Source organism: Micromys minutus (assembly GCF_963924665.1).
Source record: "Micromys minutus genome assembly, chromosome: 5".
In the NCBI taxonomy this organism is placed as follows: domain Eukaryota; kingdom Metazoa; phylum Chordata; class Mammalia; order Rodentia; family Muridae; genus Micromys; species Micromys minutus.
In genome coordinates this window covers 58,190,493-58,212,210 of record NC_137974.1, presented here as the reverse complement: position 1 = coordinate 58,212,210, position 21,718 = coordinate 58,190,493, and the positions used below count along the sequence as shown (strand labels likewise).

The 21,718-nt window shown below is 45.7% G+C and overlaps 2 protein-coding genes across 2 annotated transcripts in view; one reads left to right on the top strand and one right to left on the bottom strand.

Annotated features, from left to right (window-relative positions):
- Window positions 1-1,257: 1,257 nt before the first annotated feature.
- Window positions 1,258-9,472, top strand: GTPBP2 (GTP binding protein 2). Its single transcript, XM_080917372.1, has 12 exons — window positions 1,258-1,449; window positions 3,506-3,532; window positions 4,415-4,599; window positions 4,907-5,015; window positions 5,180-5,377; window positions 5,665-5,839; window positions 5,991-6,210; window positions 6,526-6,661; window positions 6,800-6,858; window positions 7,412-7,583; window positions 7,873-8,037; window positions 8,269-9,472. The coding sequence occupies exons 1-12, from the start codon at window positions 1,264-1,266 to the stop codon at window positions 8,443-8,445; spliced, it is 1,809 nt and encodes a 602-aa protein (XP_080773498.1). The 5' UTR covers window positions 1,258-1,263; the 3' UTR covers window positions 8,446-9,472.
- Window positions 9,473-9,535: 63 nt separating this feature from the next.
- The window catches only part of POLH (DNA polymerase eta), a 38,479-nt gene continuing 26,296 nt past the window's right edge, over window positions 9,536-21,718 (bottom strand). The window contains exons 10-11 of the mRNA XM_080916694.1: window positions 15,722-15,891; window positions 9,536-12,883 (exon numbers count right to left, since the gene is read on the bottom strand). Coding sequence (XP_080772820.1) covers window positions 12,064-12,883; window positions 15,722-15,891 — 990 coding nt within the window. The 3' untranslated portion in view covers window positions 9,536-12,063. The remainder of the gene's footprint in view (window positions 12,884-15,721; window positions 15,892-21,718) is intronic.

Sequence of the window (21,718 nt, the reverse complement as noted above, 5' to 3'; positions counted from 1 at the left end):
ACACTATTCCTACATTACCGAGGAAAACTTTAAAATTCTGGAGGTAAAGGCTGTTTTATTTCTTGCCTATGTATGAACATCTTGTTTGTGAAGAGAGGTGAATGGACACACTGTGAGTCATGAGATAGCCATGGAGCTGGGATTTGAACCCTGGCGTCCTGACTCTTTGCCCAGCAATTCTGCTTCTCAGCTCTGCGCCTTTGGTGCCCTGTATACTGTTAATGCACTTCGAGAATTCTAAAGGACAGGAGAGAAGGCTTGGCTAGAAAGACAAATCAACAATTCCCTGGGGCCATAAGGACAAGTTTCTATTCCTGGCCACGTTCCCCGCCCCCTGGTGGTGGACGAAACCGAAACCCCAGCTCCGCCCCAAATAGGGTCCAGGCTCCTCCTCCGTACAAGTTTTAAACCAAACTCTGTTTTCTGGGATTGGCTAAACTTCAAAACAAAGGGGAGGAGAGATACTTGCTGTAGGCATCTTCCAATCCTTAAGGCAGCTGGCTAGTTTATGGGTTCTGGACACGTGTCTGGTCACCGCGGTGCCTGGGGCTGCTAAAACCAACCCCCGGGTTGTGCCAGCCAAGTAATAAAGCAGTAACTATAGTGCAAGGGTGGCATAATCATCGTCACAATAACAGCTCTAATTATGCTATAACTACCATCTGCCTCCGCCCTAGCTTTTGCCCTGACTCACTCGACAGCACGCCAGCCGTCGGGGAAGAAACTGAGGCAGAGGTGGAGCCAGCCGGCTGTCAGGTCCAACGGGCTGTCAGGTCCAACGAATTTTAACTTGTTGATCAGCGCCGAGAGGTCAAACACAGTTCAATTCTGATATAAACCCTTCATCTTAGGTGACTGTCCCTAGTCTCAGGCTACAGAGCTTTCCTATTACCCCTAGAAAAGAAACGGCTGGCAGGTCGGGAAATTGGTTGCAGACTACAACTCCCTTTAGTCTTTGCGCTCAAGGCGCAATTGCTGCCCACGCCCCCGAAGCTACCTGTGGTGCTTGCATAGTGATGCCACTTGGGAATTGTAGTTCGAACTCTTATTCTTTAGCACTAATCTTACAGCCACGGACTCCGTATCCCTTGATGCTCTGCGGCTTTTTTCTAATGCGACTAGGAGGACCTAGGAGGTAGGGGCGTGGTTTGCACTGGGCCACACCCCGCTCTCCTCGGGCTGGCCCGACGCGGCTGTGGCAGTAGGGGCGGCGGCAGTGGTGGGGGGGGGAGGGACCGGGCGGGGGGCTGGTGGCAGTGGCGGATGGACTCGCGGGTATCGGAGCTGTTCGGCGGCTGCTGCCGGCCCGGAGGAGGCCCGGCCATGGGCGGAAACCTCAAAGCTCGGGGGGCCGGCGGTAGCAGCAGTTGCGGGGGCCCAAAGGGGAAGAAGAAGAACGGAAGAAACAGAGGAGGTAAAGCCAACAACCCTCCGTACCTGCCCCCAGAGGTGAGCACCTGAAAAGTGGTGGAGCCTTGGGGAACCACTCCTTCCGGTCCCCGAGACTCCAAGGAGGCGGGAGAGAGACAATTAATCCCCCTTTCCGGTGTCAAGAAACCAGGGAGGAAGGACTGGGGAAGAGAACCCCTCCTACTATTCCAGGACCCCTACAAAGCGGGAGTGTCAAGAATGGATGATCCTTCTCAGTGTCAGGACCTCGGGGAGGAACTGCCCTTTTCACCTCCATACCTTTGGATAAGTGGGACTTGAACAGCACAGGATGTCTGGACCCCTGCTTACGCTGGGAGTGGGGAATGAACATTGTACTGGAAAAAGAGGGCAGAGTAACCAACGCTTTTCTAAACTTGATCCACAGGGAGAAGGGGAATAATCGGGACAAGAGCAATGTGTTCCTTTCCTACCCTTCAGTACCCACACACATAAAACCAGAGAACAGTTAGACATAGCCCTCTGTCCTCTCCTTGTCTTGTGGGGCTGTGGAGACAGAGGAGAGTCCCCATGAATCCTTTCTGCGAGTCCTTAAGGCAGGAAAGACTACTTGCCTTCCTCCTAAAATAGGAGAACCCAGTCGAGCGGTTGTGAGTGGGCTTGCCTTTAAATCCCATCACTCAGGAGAGATGGCTCAGTGATTAAGAGCACTGTTCTTCCAAAGGACCCCCAGTTCACATGGCTGCTCACAATGGTCTGCAACTCCAGTCCCAAGAGATCTGACACCCTCACACACATACATGCAGGCAGAACACCAGTATACATAAGATAAAAATAATGTTTAAAAAAAAATCCCATCACTTCGGAGTCAGAGGCAAGGGGATCTCTGAGTTCAAGGCTAACCTGGTCTAAGAAGCAAGTTACAGGACAGCCAGGGCTACACAATCTTGTTTCGAAAAACAAAAGATGGGAGAACCCAAGGTGGGAAGGGCTTCAATCTGTGATTATGACTTTAAGTATGTACCAGAGCAATACAGGTTGCCGTTCCTGTTCATAGAATTCTGATTCAGCAGGTGAGGAATGGGCCTGATAATTTGGCATTTCTTACATACTTTGAGAAACATTGTCCTAGATTATCTTTGGGGACCACTATCCTAATTATTCACCTCCAGCAGAGGAGGTTAAGAGTAAAACGGTTTCTTTGTTGATGGAAAAAGAACCCTCACACACTTTGTGGTGGGGTTGAAATTACAGATAAGGACACCTCTAAGGACTTTAAAAGTATCATGATAACCAAGAGGGAAAAAAATAAAATGGAGAGAGGAAGAGTGCAGAAATGCAGGCAGACAGTATAAGTAAATCTCATAAGCTTTTGTCTAGGGGGTGGAGTGTGGGGCAGGTGTGTGGCACACAGCCCAAACGGTGGCTGCTGTGCTTAGGTTGTGTGAAGATTTCCTGGTTTTACTTCAGCTGAGGCATGAAAAGAAAAAAAAAAAAAAAAAAAAAAAAAGGCCACAGTAAGTTCACTTTATGGAGTGTGTCCCTTAAATTTCCTGGTTTGTTTGGGTAACTCCCAACTTTGGAGTTCTGCTCCTCTCTTACCTGGGCCTCTTATCTCGGGGCGTTTGTAGTGACCAGTGCTGAGTTCATACTTTGGCTCTGTTCCAGAGTCACTGTAGCCTCTTACACTTGATGGCATCAGCTGGGAGGGAGGGGCAAGAAGGAAGTGGTGTCTACCAGATAGGTGTCAAAAGAAAGGCCTCAACAATCTGAACACAGAAAAAGAAACCAAAACCAAAAACCCCAGACCTTTAGCTTTAGGCTGTTGGAGGGTGGGGCAGAGAGGTGATCTTGTATCTAGGAAGAAGAATGCTAAAGATCTGGGATCCTGGCCTTAGGTAAATGGGTGGTTTGCTGTATCCTTATAGGCCTTTCCTCAGAGGCCACATTGGAGCTTAGAATCTTAATCTGTCTCCACTGCCACTTGGCAGCTCCATCACTGGCAGGTGCCACTTTGGCTTTCTTCCTGCTTTATATGCCTGAGGTCATTGGGAATTCCGGGGAAGCAGGGATTGGGTCTGGACAGGTATGGTAACTGCTTCCTGTTTCTTTTCAGGCTGAAGATGGAAACATCGAATATAAAGTGAGTCGCGTTGGGAAGGAGAAGGGAATGGACTAGTTACCCTTGTCAGTGTGAGGAGGTGATTTCTGATATCCCTCCAACTTCCTGATGCAGCTTCATGCTGCATGGTTTCATGGTGAGCTCTCTGAAGCCACTGTCAAGGAAGGAATCACTGCTAGTGTGGTGGGGGAAGGGTTTGTTTGATTTTTATTTTATTTATTTATTTATTTTAAAGATGTATGTATTTATATATGAGTACACTGTAGCTGTCTTCAGACACACTAGTAGAGGGCATTAGATCTCATGACAGATGGTTGTGAGCTACCATGTGGTTGTTGGGATTTGAACTCAGGACCTCTGGAAGAGCAGTCAGTGCTCTTACCTGCTGAGCTATCTCTCCAGCTGATTTTTATTTTTTTTAAGATTTAAATTTTTTTTCCGGGATTTTAAGACAGGCTTTCTCTGTAGTCTTGGCTGTCTTGGAACTCACTCCTTAGACCAAGCTGGCCTCAAACTCACAGAGATCCATCTGCCTCTGCCTCCTAAGTGCTGGGATTAAAGACATGTGCCTCCCACTGCCAGAATAAAATTTTTAATTTTTAAGTATGTGCTTCTGAGCACAGTTACCCTCAGAGGCCAGAAAAGGGTGTCAGATTTCCCAGAAGCTGAATTTAAGAAGGTGGTCAGTTTTCTGACCTGAGTGCTGGGAACCAAACTTGGGTCCTCTGTGAGAGCACTATGTACTCTTAACTAATGACTGAGCCATCTCTCCATGCCCAGGGGACAAGGATTTTAAGTGGACAGAGTTGCTGGTTATTATAGCAGGACAGGAAGGGACCACATTTGAGGTTTGGGAGGAACAACCCCGATTTCTTTGTCTCATGAGACCACATCTGTCCTAAGCTGAAGCTGGTGAACCCATCTCAGTACCGCTTTGAGCACTTGGTGACGCAAATGAAGTGGCGGCTCCAGGAAGGACGCGGTGAGGCTGTCTACCAGATTGGGGTAGAGGACAATGGGCTGCTGGTGGGGCTGGCTGAGGAGGAGATGCGGGCTTCCCTCAAGACCCTGCACCGGATGGCAGAGAAGTATGCTTCCTCCTCCCCCCTGCCCCAACCTTAGGGAGGACTCATGCACACCCAGCCAGCCAGGTCCAGAAGGACTTGGGTCAGTGGGGGCACCTTCTGTTGCGATCCCTTGACAGAGACAAAACGAGTCAAGTTGCTCTCCTTTCCTCACTGTGCCTGGGCTCCCCACTCCCGTTGATTGGAGATGCTTGTTTCAAAAGCGAGGGTGGCAGCAGAAGGGTGGAGGGTGAAGTGCAGTGAGTTGTCAGGAACTCTAGTCCAGAGCTAGTTTATGTGAAATACGGCAGCTGTGGCTTTTCTGTGACAGGGTCGGGGCAGACATCACTGTTCTTCGGGAGCGAGAGGTAGATTATGATAGTGACATGCCCCGGAAGATCACTGAGGTGCTAGTACGAAAGGTCCCTGACAACCAACAGGTGAGCACATAAAGACTCCTCAAGTTCTCCCAGTGAAGGCTCTGTGGTGTTAGGCTCTTCACTGGCCTAGGGCCCTAAGAGGGCTCTTCAGGGAGCATCAGCACCTTTAACCTTCAGTGAGAGGTGAAGTATTGGAGACCTCACCTCTGCCAATTTCTTCCCAGTTCCTAGATCTCCGAGTGGCTGTCCTAGGGAATGTGGACTCAGGGAAGTCAACCTTGCTTGGAGTCCTGACCCAAGGAGAGCTAGACAACGGGAGGGGCCGGGCCCGGCTCAACCTTTTCCGCCACCTGCATGAGATTCAGTCTGGCCGAACCTCCAGCATCAGCTTTGAGATCCTGGGCTTTAACAGCAAGGGAGAGGTGCATGGGCTCAACGGGACCCAGTGGGGCCAGGCTCTTGAGGACGGGCTGGTAGAGGTGAAGGACAGAGGCTGGGGGCAGGGTGTGGAGACCTTTTGGAGAAGTCCGAGGGCACTGTGAACACCTCTCTCCCTCTAAAAAAAAAAAAAAAAACCAAGTGAGACTCCACGGAATGAAATGGAAAATGGGCTGAAGGTTCTGAGACAGGGACTGCCTAGGGACCAGACTAGGACCTGAGGACTCGGAAGGGTTGGGGAGGTGCACTGAGAGCCCTGGCCCCGTGCTAGGTGGTGAATTACAGCGACTCACGGACTGCAGAAGAGATCTGCGAGAGCAGTTCCAAGATGATCACCTTCATCGACCTGGCGGGCCACCATAAATACCTGCACACCACCATCTTCGGCCTCACCTCCTACTGCCCCGACTCTGCCCTGCTCCTCGTCAGTGCCAACACTGGAATCGGTACGATCCACTGAGCAGAGGGCAGGGCAGAGGGAGGAGCTGATTCTCTCTCCTGCCCTGAGCCCCCTCAGAGCTGGGAGCAGCATCAACTCTTTCTTTTCCTTCTTCCCAAATTCTCTCTCCTGCCACCTGCCTCCTTTCTCTGAGGCAGCCGGCACCACACGGGAACATCTGGGGCTGGCCTTGGCCCTGAAAGTGCCCTTCTTCATCGTGGTCAGTAAAGTGGACCTGTGTGCTAAGACCACAGTGGAGAGGACAGTACGCCAGCTGGAGCGGGTCCTCAAGCAGCCTGGCTGCCACAAGGTCCCCATGCTGGTCACCTCTGAGGATGATGCTGTCACTGCTGCGCAGCAGTTTGCCCAGTCACCCAAGTGAGCCTGCCTCTCACCCTAAAGCCTTGATGGACAGGGAAGGCTGCCTCAGGTCCAGGAGCACAGTGCCCCACCTCTAGGGCCAGAGCCATTGTAGTTCCTTCAATTCTTTGGCTTTTCTCAGTTTGGGATTGTGGGAGGGAGCTAACCTGGGCTTTGTTGATGCCTAGAACCTTCGAGACATTAGCCGTCCTTATTCCCTGGCTTGCTCACAGTCAGAAAGGGGCTCTCTGCTCACTTTTTTGTGGGTGGGCCTCTAGCTACTGCTTCCTGTCAAGACTGTTTTCACCCATGCATGCATTTGTCTCTCTACAGTGTCACCCCTATATTCACGCTGTCCAGTGTGTCTGGAGAGAGTCTGGACCTTCTTAAAGTCTTCCTGAATATCCTGCCTCCACTCACCAACAGTAAAGAGCAGGAGGAGCTCATGCAGCAGTTGACAGAATTCCAGGTGGTTGGTCCAGCAAACAAGGCAGGGGTGGGCTTGGGGTGTGGTGGGGCAGGCCCAGTTCTGACAAAGCCTGAGCCTATTTATAAAGGGTGGCCTAAGAGCCTGGTGTCAAGACACTGACGGTTTCTTTGGCTCTAGGTGGATGAAATCTACACGGTCCCAGAGGTGGGGACTGTGGTTGGAGGAACACTATCCAGGTGACTGCCTTGTTGCGACTCTGCTCAGCCCTTACTTGTTACTGGAGACCTCTTGCATGAAGGGGCCCCTGGGATTGCACTGTGCTAATCCACAGATTAGCTTTCAAACTCAGAGCTGGAGGAAGCGCAGTACTCCTGGAGTAGGAGGGGAGAAATGGGTACTGCTGCTTTAGGGGACTTTCCAGGCCCCTAGAACATATAGGTCATGGGCTCTAGGAAGAAACTGCATTCAGCTAACGTCTCAAAGCAGGGAAACGAGGAAGAGACTCTTAGCAAACCATAGGGTGAAACCTGATGGTAGAATAGTTCCTTTAGGGGACCTGGTGTTCGCTAAGCCACAGGTATACCTCTAGCAGCCATTACTGCTGACCTTCAGAATCCGAAGGCTAGGCTGGCAAAGGTAGCCACCTCCTTACTTCCAAGCTGGAATGTAGGGTTCCTTTGCCCTAATTCAAGGGACTTAAGCCCAGAAAGGCAGGAGAGTTTTGAGTGACCTTGATAAAGAAGTCAGAGGGACCTATGCTGACACTGCCACCTGCTGTCTGGACTGTAGTGGCATCTGCCGTGAGGGGGACCAGCTGGTGGTAGGCCCGACAGATGATGGCTGCTTCTTGGAGCTCAGAGTATGCAGCATCCAGCGCAACCGCTCTGCCTGTCGTGTGCTTCGAGCTGGTCAGGCTGCTACACTAGCCCTTGGAGACTTTGACCGTGCATTGCTTCGCAAGGTGAGGTGGACAAATGGGTTGGAGAGGCAATATAAGTGTCTGGAAGACTAGCTACTGAGTGAGATGCATCTCTCTCACAAGATGCAGAAACTCAAGGAGGCACTAACTCAGCAGTGTAGGCCTGGTTATATAGACTACTAAAAGGGCTTAGGATAGTCAAAACACAGGCCCTTAAATTCCCACAGTGCCCGTAGAAGAAAAGGGGATTCAGGAGTTCTAAAGGGTACAGTTACTGGAAAGAATCTAATTTGAGGTTTGCCCTTTGTGGACCTGGGCTGTTCCTCCCCAGGGCATGGTGATGGTGAGCCCTGAGATGAATCCCACCATCTGCTCCGTGTTCGAGGCAGAGATAGTTCTCCTGTTCCATGCCACCACTTTCCGGCGGGGATTCCAGGTGACAGTACATGTGGGCAATGTACGTCAAACAGCAGTGGTTGAAAAGATCCACGCAAAGGTGAGAGGGATCCAGCCATGTTGCATTTCTTCAGGGAAAGTCCATATTCTGACTCCATACGGGAGGGAAGCCTAATATCAGACCTGGCCGAGATTCCTTGATCACAAAGGGAGCAAAGCCTATATAGGGTGGGGAGCAGCCCACCTTGGGGCCTCACAGGTCAAGAGTCAAGGCTGACAGAGAATGGGATGGGAAACACTTGCCAGGGTTGTGACCACTTTTCTCCTCAAGGACAAGCTGCGGACCGGGGAGAAGGCAGTGGTGCGTTTCCGTTTCCTGAAACATCCAGAATACCTGAAGGTGGGCGCCAAACTGCTGTTCCGGGAGGGCGTTACCAAGGGCATCGGTCATGTCACGGATGTACAAGCCATCACAGCAGGAGAAGCCCAGGCCAGTATGGGCTTCTGAGTCCTCAAAACAGCTCTACTGCTGTTCCTACAATATAAGGTGACTTCCGGCCATGCTGCCCACTGTTGGCGGCTCTGTGTGTTAGTAGGCTAGGGAGAGAAGTAAGTGACTGCTGCTACTGCTTCCTGCCACATTTCTGGAGAGGTGTCAAGTTTGGTATGGCCAGGGAGGGGCAGTGCTGAGGGAGAAGACACTTCAGGGCAGTACTCTGCAGCTGTGTGCCCCCCCCCCCCCCCCCCCCGGTTGGTTCATTAACCTTGGCAGCTGCATGGTCTTGTCTACTGGAGGGAGCAGAACATAGCCATCTTGGCCCATCAGGACTGGCCATGATTCACGTGTGATCTCTGCACTTCAGGAATTGTCAACAACTGGGGTGGCCCTTGACAGCACTTCTATTTTATACCTCCTCTCAAGGCCACGTAAGTTACCTATCTCTACTTGACTGGATAAGACAGTGTTCCCAGCCATCTGGTGGACCCAGGGACTGAAGAAATGGCACAGAGACCATGAAAGACTGTGCTATCCTGTGTTGAGTCCCATGGCATATTCCAGCTTCATTTTCTTCTCTTAAGGGCGTCTCCCCAGATCCTCCTGTCAAAGGCCTCACTTGGTGCTATTTGTGGTGCTGGCTCAGGCGTGGGGCTGCCAGGTTAAGACTTGGCACACCAAAGGCCAGCTGCATGTCAGTTTCTTTCCCTCCACAGTTGTTGGCTTCCATACTACATCAAATAGTGTGCTAGCCACAGAACCTGACCCAGTTTGTGCATCCTGGGATCCTCATCCTCAATCCTGCTCTTAACATAAAATTTTCTGTTTTAGTAGTTTGTAGTGATCACCCCTTCCCTCTGTTGCCGGGAACCAGGAGGAAAGGGAAAGATGTCATATTTCCTATTCTAGGCATGGACTCCCTCCTTTCCCTTGGTTAGCATCCTGGGTTCCCATGAACTCAGGGATTTGTTAAAGATTCTCTGCATATATATATTTAAATACACATATATATTGTACAGAATAAAAATGTTTTATTGGACACTGTGCTTATGCTTTTTTTTTTTTTAGATTTATTTTATATGAGTATACTGTAGCTGTCGTCAGACACACTTAAGAGGGCATCAGATCTCATTACAGATGGTTGTGAGTCACCATGTGCGTGCTAGGAATTGAACTCAGGACTTCTGGAGGAGCAGTCGGTGCTTTTAACCACAGAGCCCTCTCTCCAGCTCTCTGTGCTTATGCTTGTCAGGATTAGAAGCAAGTGGCACTGGGAAGGAAACTGTTACCTCATTGGCTGTTCTTGTCCTCTCCTACATAGGATCATTATTGTGTTACAGGATCCATGTCACATCTGTCTGATTCTTGTCCTCTACCCCCACAGGGTCTGTGTTGTGTGTAATGACTTGTTTTGCATCATTCTTTGAGCAGAGTATAAGGTGAAAAGGCCTTCAGCTCAATAGCTAGCTCTGTTGTACTTAACCAAGTTATGTACCTGTCAGTGGTAACAGTAAGCGGAGCGCTCTCCTTAGAGTACCAGAGATGGATGGTAATGTAGCCCTCACATTCTTCATTTATAGCCTAGATTCTTAAGATATCAGGGACCACTTTAGCTAGCCCTCAGTTCTTTCTATTTCTGTGTTCAGACTATAAGGCATTTGAGTTTAAGGCATTGATTGTACATACTAACCAGACACCTGAGCTCTAGTTTCAGGGTTGCTGACTATTAAATATGATCTAATGCAGAAGTAGGGACCCTGTTTGGCAAAACAAATGATACATGCAGTTCATGTCTATGTAGCACTCGGCCTTCAGAGCCTTTTTTGAGTCTCTAGCCCAGGCTGGACTCAAGCTTACTATGTAATTGAGGATAACCTTTAGCTCAGGTCCTATGTATCTCTCAAATGTTTGGGTTGTAGACATGGCTCACATCTGCTTTTATACCATACATACCAAGGCCAAACCTAGGCCTTTTTGAATTTTAGGTACCAACTGAGCTGTATCCCCCATCTCTATTTTTAGTTAAACAGTGGAGTGGGCCTCCCATCTCAGCCTCTCCTTTAGTTAGGATTATAGGTATTTGACACACCATATCTGACATGGTTCTTTTTTTTTTTTTTTTTTTTTTTAAATAGTCTTTATTAAAGGTGCACTTTGAATCGTATCATTGGAAACAGAGGTGGGCAGATCTTTCTGAATTCAGGGCCAGTCTGGTCTACAAAGCAAGTTCTGGTACGGCCAGGACACAGAATGCCATTGGTTTAATTAAGAAGCCTGTGGGCAAAACTTGTGAGGATAGCACAATGCTTCTCCAGTGCCATCTACAGCACTGCTCCTATGGACTGCGATAGGGCAGCGCTGCCAGTCAACAAGGCATACTGCTCACCGCCATCCTCCACCGACTCCTCCTCCTGAGTTTCTGCTTCAGTGCTTCTGTCTTTGGTGACCAGGTCACATTGTATTGTTCAATCTGGCCTGGAACTTAATTCCAGATCTGTCTGCCACCATCTCCAGAATTCTAGGATTATCATGGTCACAGCTGGCTTGTTACTTTTCTCCTTTTCAAAGTCATGATAAGCAAGTAAATATTCTACCACTAACTCCAGACTGATTTCCCCTTTCTCAACCCTCTAAACTGTTGGGATTACCATCATGCACCAAATACCTGACAAAACATTACTTCCCGACCCCTGTGACAGTAGCACAGGTCCGGTGGCACGTACCTATCATCTCAGCACACAGGAAACTGCAGTAAGAGGATCACAGGTTTGACAACAGTCTAGCCCACCCATCTGCTAATACCAGAAAAAATACTGGTAAGCACTTTACATTAACAACATTCAGGGGAGTAAAAGTATTCAAGGAAGGCCCTCAAAGAGACAACTTCCATTGTCTCAGTGTGGGCAGTCAGAATTGTAGGTTTTTATTACATACATTCAACCCAACATCAAGCATGTTACATGTATAGCACTGTAAGAATGCTTGACTTTAAGAAACTACAAATCTAGCCAAGGAAGAAGCTACACACTAAAGCAAAGGGTAATTTCCTGCTAAACACAGTGAATTTCAAATCTTTCAAATATCCAATTTATAAGTAAGTTGATCTGTATCTAGGGGGAAGGATGTATATGCTGTTTTCCTATCCATTAAATTATATAACATGTAATTCAAAGTCTAAAAGATTTAATCTCAGAGCCTGCATGGCTGAGGAAGACTGCTAAACCAGTCACTTGAGCATTTGCACTTGCCCATCTGAATAGTCCTGACTTTCCTTCCAGAACTGAGAAGAGAACATGGGGCCTTGCACATGCTATCTTAGACAAGTGAGCTATATCTCCAGCTCCCCTAATTTTTCCCGTTTCAATTTTTGAGTTATACTCCTAAATATATCATGTTTAGTACTTAGTTTTATAGGGAAGATAGCTCAAAGCTGAGGGAGTTTGCCATGGTTCCTTATACCTTTTATGACACTATCTCCCTAAAGATTAAAAACATTTTGATCAACAGCAGGATCAGAATCCCATTGAAAGAAAGAAAAAAAACCCTAATTTTATATTAAAAATTTCATACATTGCCTTCCATCTCTTAGAAATAAGATAGTAAAGCTTTCCTGCAAGCCCAAGGGCAGCACTAATGTGTCAATGGCTTAAAAAAGGATTCCAGTGTCTGCATGCCGTGGGACCTAAGACGTTTATTCCTGGAAGCCAAAGGACTCTTGGGATTTCTTTTACCCTGAGGAGACATGGCAGGAACAGCCTGGGGTCTTGAAGTACAAGGCTGCAAAAAAGACTTCTGCAACTCCAATGCAAAATGGTAGTCCACATGTTCTGGCATGTCCCACACTGGAACCAGGGTATCGCACTTCTCACAGAGCAATTGGTCCTCAGTTGCCCTTTGGGCCACCTCCTGAGAGTTGTAAGCTGAGGAACTGTTCCCAGACACATTAATTTCTGTAGAAATTGCTTTAGAGGATTCTGGCTTCAACACTCCTTCATAAACAGGACCACTGTCTATACACTCTGTTGGTCGTACTTCAGAGTTAACCTGTGGAGGGTAAGGAGCTGCAGAATCACTAAGCTGTGTGTACTGTAGCAGCAGACTCTTCTGCTTAAAGAAAGACTCAGTTCCTGTGGTTCGGCTAGTTGGGAACAGAAGTGAAGGCTTAGATGATGACTTCTCTGTGGCCATGTTAAGAGGTACCAAGGAAGTCTCTTTCATTCTCTGTTTTTTGGCAGCCTTTTGAAAAAAAGACTCTAGAGATGTGGCTGTCTCTTTAGAGGTGGGCACAGCCGGGCCAGGTCCCTGGGTCCTGGTCTCAGAGCTGGCACTTGGCACCTTTGGTTGACAACTGGAGTCACTACTCAGGAACACAGTGATATCCGTGCAAACTGGAGGAGCAGAAGCAGAGAACTTGGTAGCACAGAGGAAGAGCATTGTGAGAGGAGGGGACCTGTGTACAAAGGAAGAACAGGAAGTTACCCAGTCATTGTTTAAGAGCTATTAGTTTTATTGCAGCATTTCACAACCATTAGTGTATGTCATGTTAACATAAAGTAAGTAGACTGGGATCACAGAATTTGAGTTTCTAGCAGGTTCCTGGCTTGAGGTGGGGGAGCACTGTCTCTTACAACTAGTGCCAGACCACTTAGAGAATCAATGATTTAGCAGAAGTTGCTGTAATTAAGAGATGGGGCAGGGCTGGAGAGATGGCTCAGTGGTTAAGAGCACTGACTACTTTTCAAGAGGTCCTGAGTTCAATTCTCAGCAACCACATAGTGGCTCACACCATCTGTAATGGGATCTGATGCCCTCTTCTGGTGTGTCTGAAGACAGCTACAGTGGACTCATACAAATAAAATAAATCTTTAAAAAAAGAGATGGGGCAACAAATTTTAGGTTGTTTGTTTTTTGTTTTCTGAGTCAAGGTCTCACTATGTAACTATAACTTTTGTCTCCTGAGTTCTGGGACTAAAGGTGTACACCCATTACACCTAGCTTGGACAGCACAAATTTATTCAAGGCGACCCTTGAGAAATAGGTAGAGCAGATATTCAAGGTCATTCCCAGCTACATAAAAAAGTTTGCCAGCCAGTTGGTCCAGTGGGTAAAGGTTTGGCCTGAATCTGGTTTGTAAGACCAACTCAGAGACTTACTTTACATAAAATAAGTTAAAAAAAAAATCCTCCAATCTTAATTCATGAAATCATGGAATTTTTTAAGATAAAATTTCCTATCAAGATTTTAGTTTCAGAGTTTCATTTTAAAATCAGGCAGTGGGAGCTACCAGAAACTGTCTCAAAAACAACAAAGAAATAGACAAACAGAACAGAAAAATACCCTAAATACTCTCTCCAAAAAAATCTCCCTCCAAAAAAATGTTCATTATGTATCTCCATATGAACCGAGTTTCAGGATATAAAAAACATACTTTAATATACAAGTTAGTTCTTCAATCATATAAAAGTAAATGCTATTTTTAAATTACCGTGAACTGAATATGGTAGCACATGTCTGAAATCCAGTATTAGAGCCAAGAGAGATCATGAGTTCAAAGCCAGCCTAAGATCCATAGCAAGACATTATCCCAAACAGCAAAAGAAAATGTTGGTACTGTCCTCAGGATTTATACTTTGGCACCACATTATAAATAGACAATGCTAGTGGTCCTGTAATGGTTCTCAAATAAGGATTCATGATTCATGTAAACACAGCACCACAGTTATTATTCGGGTCTGTGTAACGTTAGTATTTGTGAACAAGCAATTATAACAGAAAGCAGACATTAACAGTTCTGTGCACATGCCAGGATATTTAGATAAGCGGTACTTTAGGTGAACTGAGTATGGGGTGAGGAGCCTTGACTTAGGGCTGAGGCTGTAATGCAGTAGAGGGAGAGTGCTTGCTTCTTATTCATGAAGCCTTGGGTCAATCCCAAGTCCCTCACAAGCCAGGCATGTGGTGGTAGGGGCCCTGTAATCTCAGCGCTTGGGAGACATAGGCAGGAGGACCAGAAGTGCAGAGAATCTCTGGCTACATTGCCTAGGACCTATCTTAAAAACATCTATGGTGATAATGTCTGGAAAGAAAAATAAACATTATTCAAACATTGTTTCATCATGCCTTGGCTACTTCTTCCTGCCCGACAAAAGTGAGATTTATATAGAACGTATATAATATAATAAAGAAGACCTGGAGTATAGCTCAGCAGGAGAATTCTGCCTATGCACCAGAGGGTATGGGTTCCATTTCCAGCTCCCAGGAGGAAGAAGCTGCATAGAAAGACCTTGTCTTTGCCTGGAGAGATGGCTCAACAATTAAGAGCACTGGCTGTTCTTCCAGAGGTCCTGAGTTCAAGCAACCACATTATGGCTCACAACCATCTGTAATGGGATCTGATGCCCTCTTGTGGTGTGTCTGAAGACAGCTACAGTGGACTCACATACAATAAATCTTTAGAAAGACTTTGTCTAAAACAAAACATTTAACAAAAAAAATTTAGTAAGCAAAAATTGAGACTTTATTTTAGAACCTATTTAGAAAAAATACAAACACATACTAAACATCTAAGCACAGGATAATGGGTTGGGTACACAGAGCCTAGACTACAAGAAGAATTTCTAAAATACAATCATGAAAGATGTTTTTAAGAAGTTCCTAAGTGTATTAGTCCTCAAGTGCAGGACGTCCTTTCCCTGAATACAGTAAGATGGTATGGGCAGGAATGGTTCATGTCTTCTGGCTCCTAATGCACCCATGGGTACCAGAATACACCAAATGTAGGGAAAACAAAGCAAAACAAAAAAAATTGCAACTGACCCCCCACCCCCACCCCCCCACACACAGGGTTTTTCTGTGCATACCTGCCTGTTCTGGAACTCACTTTATTGATCAGGCTAGATTCCAACTTAGAGATGTGCCTGCCTCTGCCCCTTCTGGCTGAATCTCCTCATTTTTACCATCTTCCTTCGATCTCGATCACCCCCATCTAATAGGTGTTACTAGTTAGGAGTCACAAAAAAATTACCCCAGATAAAGGTTGATAAGCTCACTGACTTTACAGCTAAGTAACAAAATAAACTTTTGGGTTATCTTTTTGCTGGTGTTGTTTGTTTTTTTTTTTCCAGACAGGGCTTCTCTATGTAGATTTGGCTTTGTAGACCAGGCTGGCCTTGAACACAGAGATCCATCTACCTCTGTCTCCCAAGCAGTGATTAAAGGTTGGGTCACCACTGCCCAGTGCTGCCCCACTCCCCTTTTTCAGAAGATAAACTGAAAATATGGGTCTCACCATTCAGTCTGAATTCCAGATGTATTACAGTTTCGGATAGCAGCAAACGCATCCTGGCTCATCTTGTGAGCATCATAGCGAGTGAGGGCACAGCACCGACGCAGGCTGCTGAGACGCTTGTCTCCTTGAACCCGAATACTGACGACCAACTGAGTGGCCACCCGGTCATTCTGTACAGAGAGAAGGATTGAGGCCAGAAGTAGTTACTAAGAGCATGTTCAGGGGAATAAAATGATATGCAAACTCAATTAAAAAGTTAGGCATGGTGTTCAACTAATTTAAGGAGGCAGAGGCAGATGAATCTCTCTGAGGAAAAATTGGGCTAAAGAGATGGCTTAGTGGTTAAGAGCACTGACTGCTCTTCCAGAGGTTCTGAGTTCAATTCCCAGCACCAACATGGTGGCTCATAACCATCTGTAATGAGATCTGATGCCCTCTTCTGGTGTGTCTGAAGACAGCGACAGTGTACTTATATATAATAAATAAATAAGTCTTAAAAAAAATGAAAAATTACTAAACAAAAAAGGGAGCTATTTATTCTAATACCTATTTATATAAAATACAAATGTATATTAAAGACATACAAGCATAAGACAATGGGCCCAGTATATAGTACTATAGAGCCTAGACTATAGTAAAAATTCCCAAAGAAAAATCTGATTACAGAGAGTCTGGAGAGATGGCTCAGTGGTTAAAAGCACTGACTGCTCTTCTAGAGGTCCTGAGTTCAAACCAGCAACCACATGGTGGCTCACAACCATCTGTAAAGAGATCTGATGCCCTCTTCTGGTGTGTCTGAAGACAGCTACAGTGTACTCATATATAATAAATAAATAAATCTTTTTAAAAATCTGACTACAGGCTAGGCAGTGGTGGTACACATCTTTAATTCCAACACTCAGAAGGCAGAGGCAGGGTGAATTTCTGTAAGTTCAAAACTAGCCTGGTCTACAAAGCCAAGGCTGCACCAAGAAACCTTGTCTTGGGAAAAAAAAAATAACTACAGGACATCCCCCACACACACAAAATTGTGCAATTTCTAGTTATAAAAAGCATATGTAAGATGGTGGATTTGATCCCCAGCATTGGAAAAAAAAGAAGTTAGAATTGGGTGAATTATCACAGAATATTAAAGCATATACTGGGATGTAGCTTAGCTTGTAAACTGCTTGCCTAGCATGCAAGCCTAGAGTCTGAACATATAAGCCAGGCATGGTGGTAAATAAGGGAGAAGAATTTTGAGTTCAGAGTCATCAATTATAGATAGCTAAATTGGAGGCTAGCCTCAGATCCACGGGACACTTGCTTATTATTTAAGAGACAAACAAAAACACCAAAGAGTATTTGACAGGTAATGGAATAGGACAGAATATATTTGAGACTTTCCTGAATGGTTTTCATGACAAATGACTATGATACTGGAAAACAAGCCAGGAAAATGTCTGAAATCTAGGCTGTTGAGAATTAATAGTTCTCAGTACACTTACTCTTCAGTCTAGATTCTTACTCTCACAGCTGACATTTGTGTGTACTTTTTCACAGCCATCTGTAGACAGCAGTGTAGAGTGCCTCTAGAGACAGCAAGCAGTGACTCCAGTTAAGTGGAAGCATCTGAATGCTACACTCAACAGACAGAAATAAAGGTCATTAGGCCGAGTATATCTGGTGAAAAGTCTGTCTGTGCTGCTTTGTACATTCTTGGCTCAAGAAAAAGCACTAGTAGGAGGTGTGGCCTTGTTGGAGGAAGTGTGTCATGGTGGGGGTGGGCTTTGAGACCTCCCTCCTAGCTGCCTAGAAGGGCCAGTCATCTCCTGGTTCCCTTTGGATGACGATGTAGAACTCTCTGCTCCTTTTCAAGTGCCATGCCTGCCTGGATAAAGCCATGCTTCCTTCTTTGATGATAATAAACTGAACCTCTGAACCTGTAAACCAGCCCCAATTAAATGTTGTCCTTTATAAGAGTTGCCTTGGTCAGAGTATCTCTTCACAGCAATGGAGGCCCTAAGACAGACCCCTTTCCAAAGTCAAAAGATGCTAGTAAGAATATCCAAAAATTATTAGGAGCACAACTGGGTGTGGAAATGGGTATAAGACATATGTGTAGAGGTATGCATCTTGATTTATTTTTTTATTTTATTTTTTGGTCATTAGTGTCTTGTATGTGTGTCTGTGGGAGGGTGTCAGAGCCCTGGAACTAGAGTTATAGACAGGAGTGAGCTGCCGTGTGGGTGCTGGGAATTGAATCTGGGTCCTCTAGAAAAACAGTCAGGGCTCTTAACCAGAGTATTTAGAAAAACTCCATCATTTAATGCCAGTGCTCTAAATCACCTTCCCAGTCCCAAGAGAGAATACAAGTTACAAAGGAGCTTTGATTGAAAAAGCTGTTATTACAACTGGGTGTCTGCTATGCCTAGATATGCAAGAGGAAACTAAAGCTTAGAACTTTGTGATATTATGTTTTAAATGTGTGTGTGTATGCACATGTACACAATCATGTGCCATCCAGAAGAGGACATGAGCATCCTCTAGCGCTGTCAGCACTGTTCCCCATGGCAGGGTCTCTCCCTGGACCGCAGCTTGCCTCTTTTCCTTAGCTGACTTGCAGCCTGCCAGCCTCAGCCATTCTGTCCTGGCCACCCACAGAACTAGAGTATAAGGGCAAGAAGTAGCAGTTCTCTAGGGAAGGTGCACACACGGTGATGTCTAGCTATCAAAAGATCAAGTGTTAAATACAATAGAGAATAAAACTGGACTGACAGAGAAGAGCGGCGTGCCCCAAATGGGGGATGTTTGTGCTTTATCAACAAGGAAAACAAACTCATGTTTAGTTCAAGAGTAGACTCAGTGGGAGAATGCACATAAATCTTGCAGAGGGCAGAGTACAGTTCCAAGCACACACATCAAGTGGCTTCCAACTCCTTGTAACTTAGCTCTCTTCATCTCTGCAGACACCTGCACTCAGATGTCTGCTTAGCTGCTTGTTTTGTTTTTTAAAGATTTATTTATATTTATTTTATGTATGTGAGTACACTGTCACTGTCTTCAGACACACCAGAAGAGGGCATCAGATCCCATTACAGATGGTTGTGAGCCACCATGTGGCTGCTGGGAATTGTACTCAGGACCTCTTAACCACTGAGCCATCTCTCCAGCATTCTTAAAACAAGCTCAGTGGTTCAATTCTAAGTTCAATTCCCAGCAACCACATGGTGGCTCTGTAAAGGAATCTAATGCCCTCTTCTGGTGTGTCTGAAGACAGCTACGGTGTACTCATATAAATAAAATAAAATAAAAAACAAAACAAGAATGCTAATCATGTTCCCCAAAACTGCACAAGAAGGTGTTTGCAAGAAGTTTTTGGGAACCTGTCCTAAGTTGGTTCTGATTGGTAAATAAAGATGCCAAGAGCCATTAGCTGAGGAGGACAGACAGAGGTGGGATTTTAGGATTCCTGGACTTGGGAACAGGAAGAGAAAGAGGAAAGAGAGATATGCCATGTAGGGAGAGTGTGGAGGAGAGGAGAGACACCATGCCTGAGAAGAGTGCAGGACAGAGAGGCATGCATGGCCACCATGTGAGCAAGGAAGTTTGCAACAGTAGCAAACTGAAAGTGAAAGAGCTCTCACAAGCAGTAGCAAACCAAAAGTAAAAGATTTAGGACGGGAACTTCTCAGTTTCATCCAATTTTTCTGGCTCTTCAAGAGCTACTCTTGTCAAAGTAAACCTCAAAATGAAGAAGAGCACCCTAGAAAGGTTTTTGGATGAGTGTGATACCACTGCACCTTGGTTCACAGTCTCAGGAAACCTAACTGTGGGGTGCTGGGATAAGTTAGGGAAAGATCTGGATTTCGCTTGGGACCAAGGGAAGTTAAAGCCCAGAGTCCGGCCTGTGTGGAGGCTGGTGCATAGTTGCCTTAAGGATCAGAAGTGTCATCAGCAAGTGCTAGAAAAGGGGCGGGTTGCCCTCAAAATGTTACAAAAAAAAAAAAAAAAAAAAAAAAAAAAAAAAATCTAAAAAGACAGAAAGTGAAACAGAAAAGAAAGTGCAGGAGGAGGTGGAGTAAGGAGTTTCCAAGGGAAAGGACAATGGGTATTCTAACAATATAAAACATGGCTAACTAAGTACATGATAATCTAAGCCAAAGGGGAGGATTGAAGTTGTAATATCCAGCAGGACTAGGTGCAGTACCACAGTAGATGGGAGTCTGCAGAGATTCCTTCCTGAAGCTCTTGTGCTAACTCCCTGCCTAGATTCACACACAGAAGGATAATCTTATAATGACAGGACACATGGACACAGAGACACACACTCTTAACAGGAAAGTCTTAAGTCCTTAACTAGGGCTACAGCACAGCACCTCTACTGCTTTCTGTGCTGCTTCTGGGGTCGGTTAGCATTTAATAAAAACCCACTCTCTCCTGACGGAGACTGTAGGACTACAAAAAGACTCTTAAGACCAATACAAAAATGAAATACATTAGCTGCTCCTTGCCTTAATAGACTGCCACTGCCTCTGGGGTCAAATGGATCCACCACGATGGGCTCAGTACCTTTGATTTCACATTGGAAAAAGGACAGCCCTGACCTTCTGATTCCTGCCATGACATGAAGTGTCCACAGGGCTCAATCTTCACATCCTCATCATTCTCAGCACATATCTTACATAGTTGAAATGTGGAGCCCATTTCACAGTACAGTTCCTGGGAGACTTTAACATGATCTTGAGGAGTTGGTTCACATAAACCGTCAGGTCAGGATTTTGATTTCATCCGTCAGGAAACAAATAGAAGCCTTCCCTGAAGCCATTAATTAGTGCTTGGAAGATTTGCTAACAGACATGGGCTTTAAGTTGACTAATGAGTATTCTGAAACTTCACAAGAGATTATGAAAAATATGGGGTGCTTTCCTGGTAAAGGAATAGGGAAGTACCTCCAAGGAAGAGTAAGCCCTGTCATTACCCAAAAGAGACATAAAAATCAGGGCCTGGGTTTTCCTAGGGGCCACTAAGGAAGGCATCCCCATTACCTGGAAGACAGAGGAGCCAGTGTGGGTTACTCAGTGGCTACTTTCCTCTGAAAAGCTTGAGGCAGCAAAAATTTTAGTACAAGAACAGCTGGCAACGAATCATATAAGGCCATCAGTGTTTCCTTGGAATACTCCAATATTTGTTATCAAAAAGAAATCAGGAAAATGGAGATTGTTGCATGATCTGAGAGCCATTAATCAACAGATGCAGATCAATGTGGGCCCAGTACAATGTGGGCTGCTGCTTTTATCCTCCTTGCCAGCTTACTGGTCTGTAATAGTAATAGATATAAAAGACTGTTTTTTTCTCTATACCTCTCTTCCCTAAGGATAGTGAGAGGTTTGCTTTTACTGTCCCATCATGTAACCATGAGGAGCCAGATCAGAGGTATGAATGGCTGGTCCTCCCCCAAGGTATGGCCAATAGCCCTATAATGTGTCAACTGTTCGTGGGCAATGCCATTGCCCCGCTAAAAAGCAAATTCCCTGCTTTGAGATGTGTTCATTATATGGATGACATTCTGTTAACTGTTAAGGATGAAGGCCTGCTAGATACCGCATATGGAGAATTAGTAAAATTATTAGAAGACAAAGGTTTGTTCATTGCCCCTGAGAAGGTCCAAAAGGGCGACCTAGTAAATTACCTGGGAGCAAGAGTGAATCCATATGCTGTCATTCCCCAAAAGGTAGAGATAAGTAAGGATAATCTTAAAACGCTTAATGATTTTCAGAAATTATTGGGAGATATCAATTGGATTAAGTGTTATTTAAAATTACCAAATTATGAATTAAAGCCATTGTATAATATTTTGGCTGGAGATTCGGCTCTAGATTCTCCCAGGCAATTGACTGCTGAAGCAAGGGAAGCTTTAAGGAAAGTTGAAAAGGAGTTACAAAATGCTACCTTAAATCGATGGAAATAGAGTGCGGATATTAAGCTCTGCATATTAGCCACTTATTTGCAACCTAC

Bases quoted from the DNA above. Each gene is read 5' to 3' on its own strand.
- GTPBP2 (XM_080917372.1), top strand. From the start codon at position 1,264: ATGGACTCGCGGGTATCGGAGCTGTTCGGCGGCTGCTGCCGGCCCGGA. The intron at 5,378-5,664 runs GTGCATGGGCTC...GCCCCGTGCTAG, and splicing joins GCTTTAACAGCAAGGGAGAG to GTGGTGAATTACAGCGACTC. The intron at 5,840-5,990 runs GTACGATCCACT...TCTCTGAGGCAG, and splicing joins CAGTGCCAACACTGGAATCG to CCGGCACCACACGGGAACAT.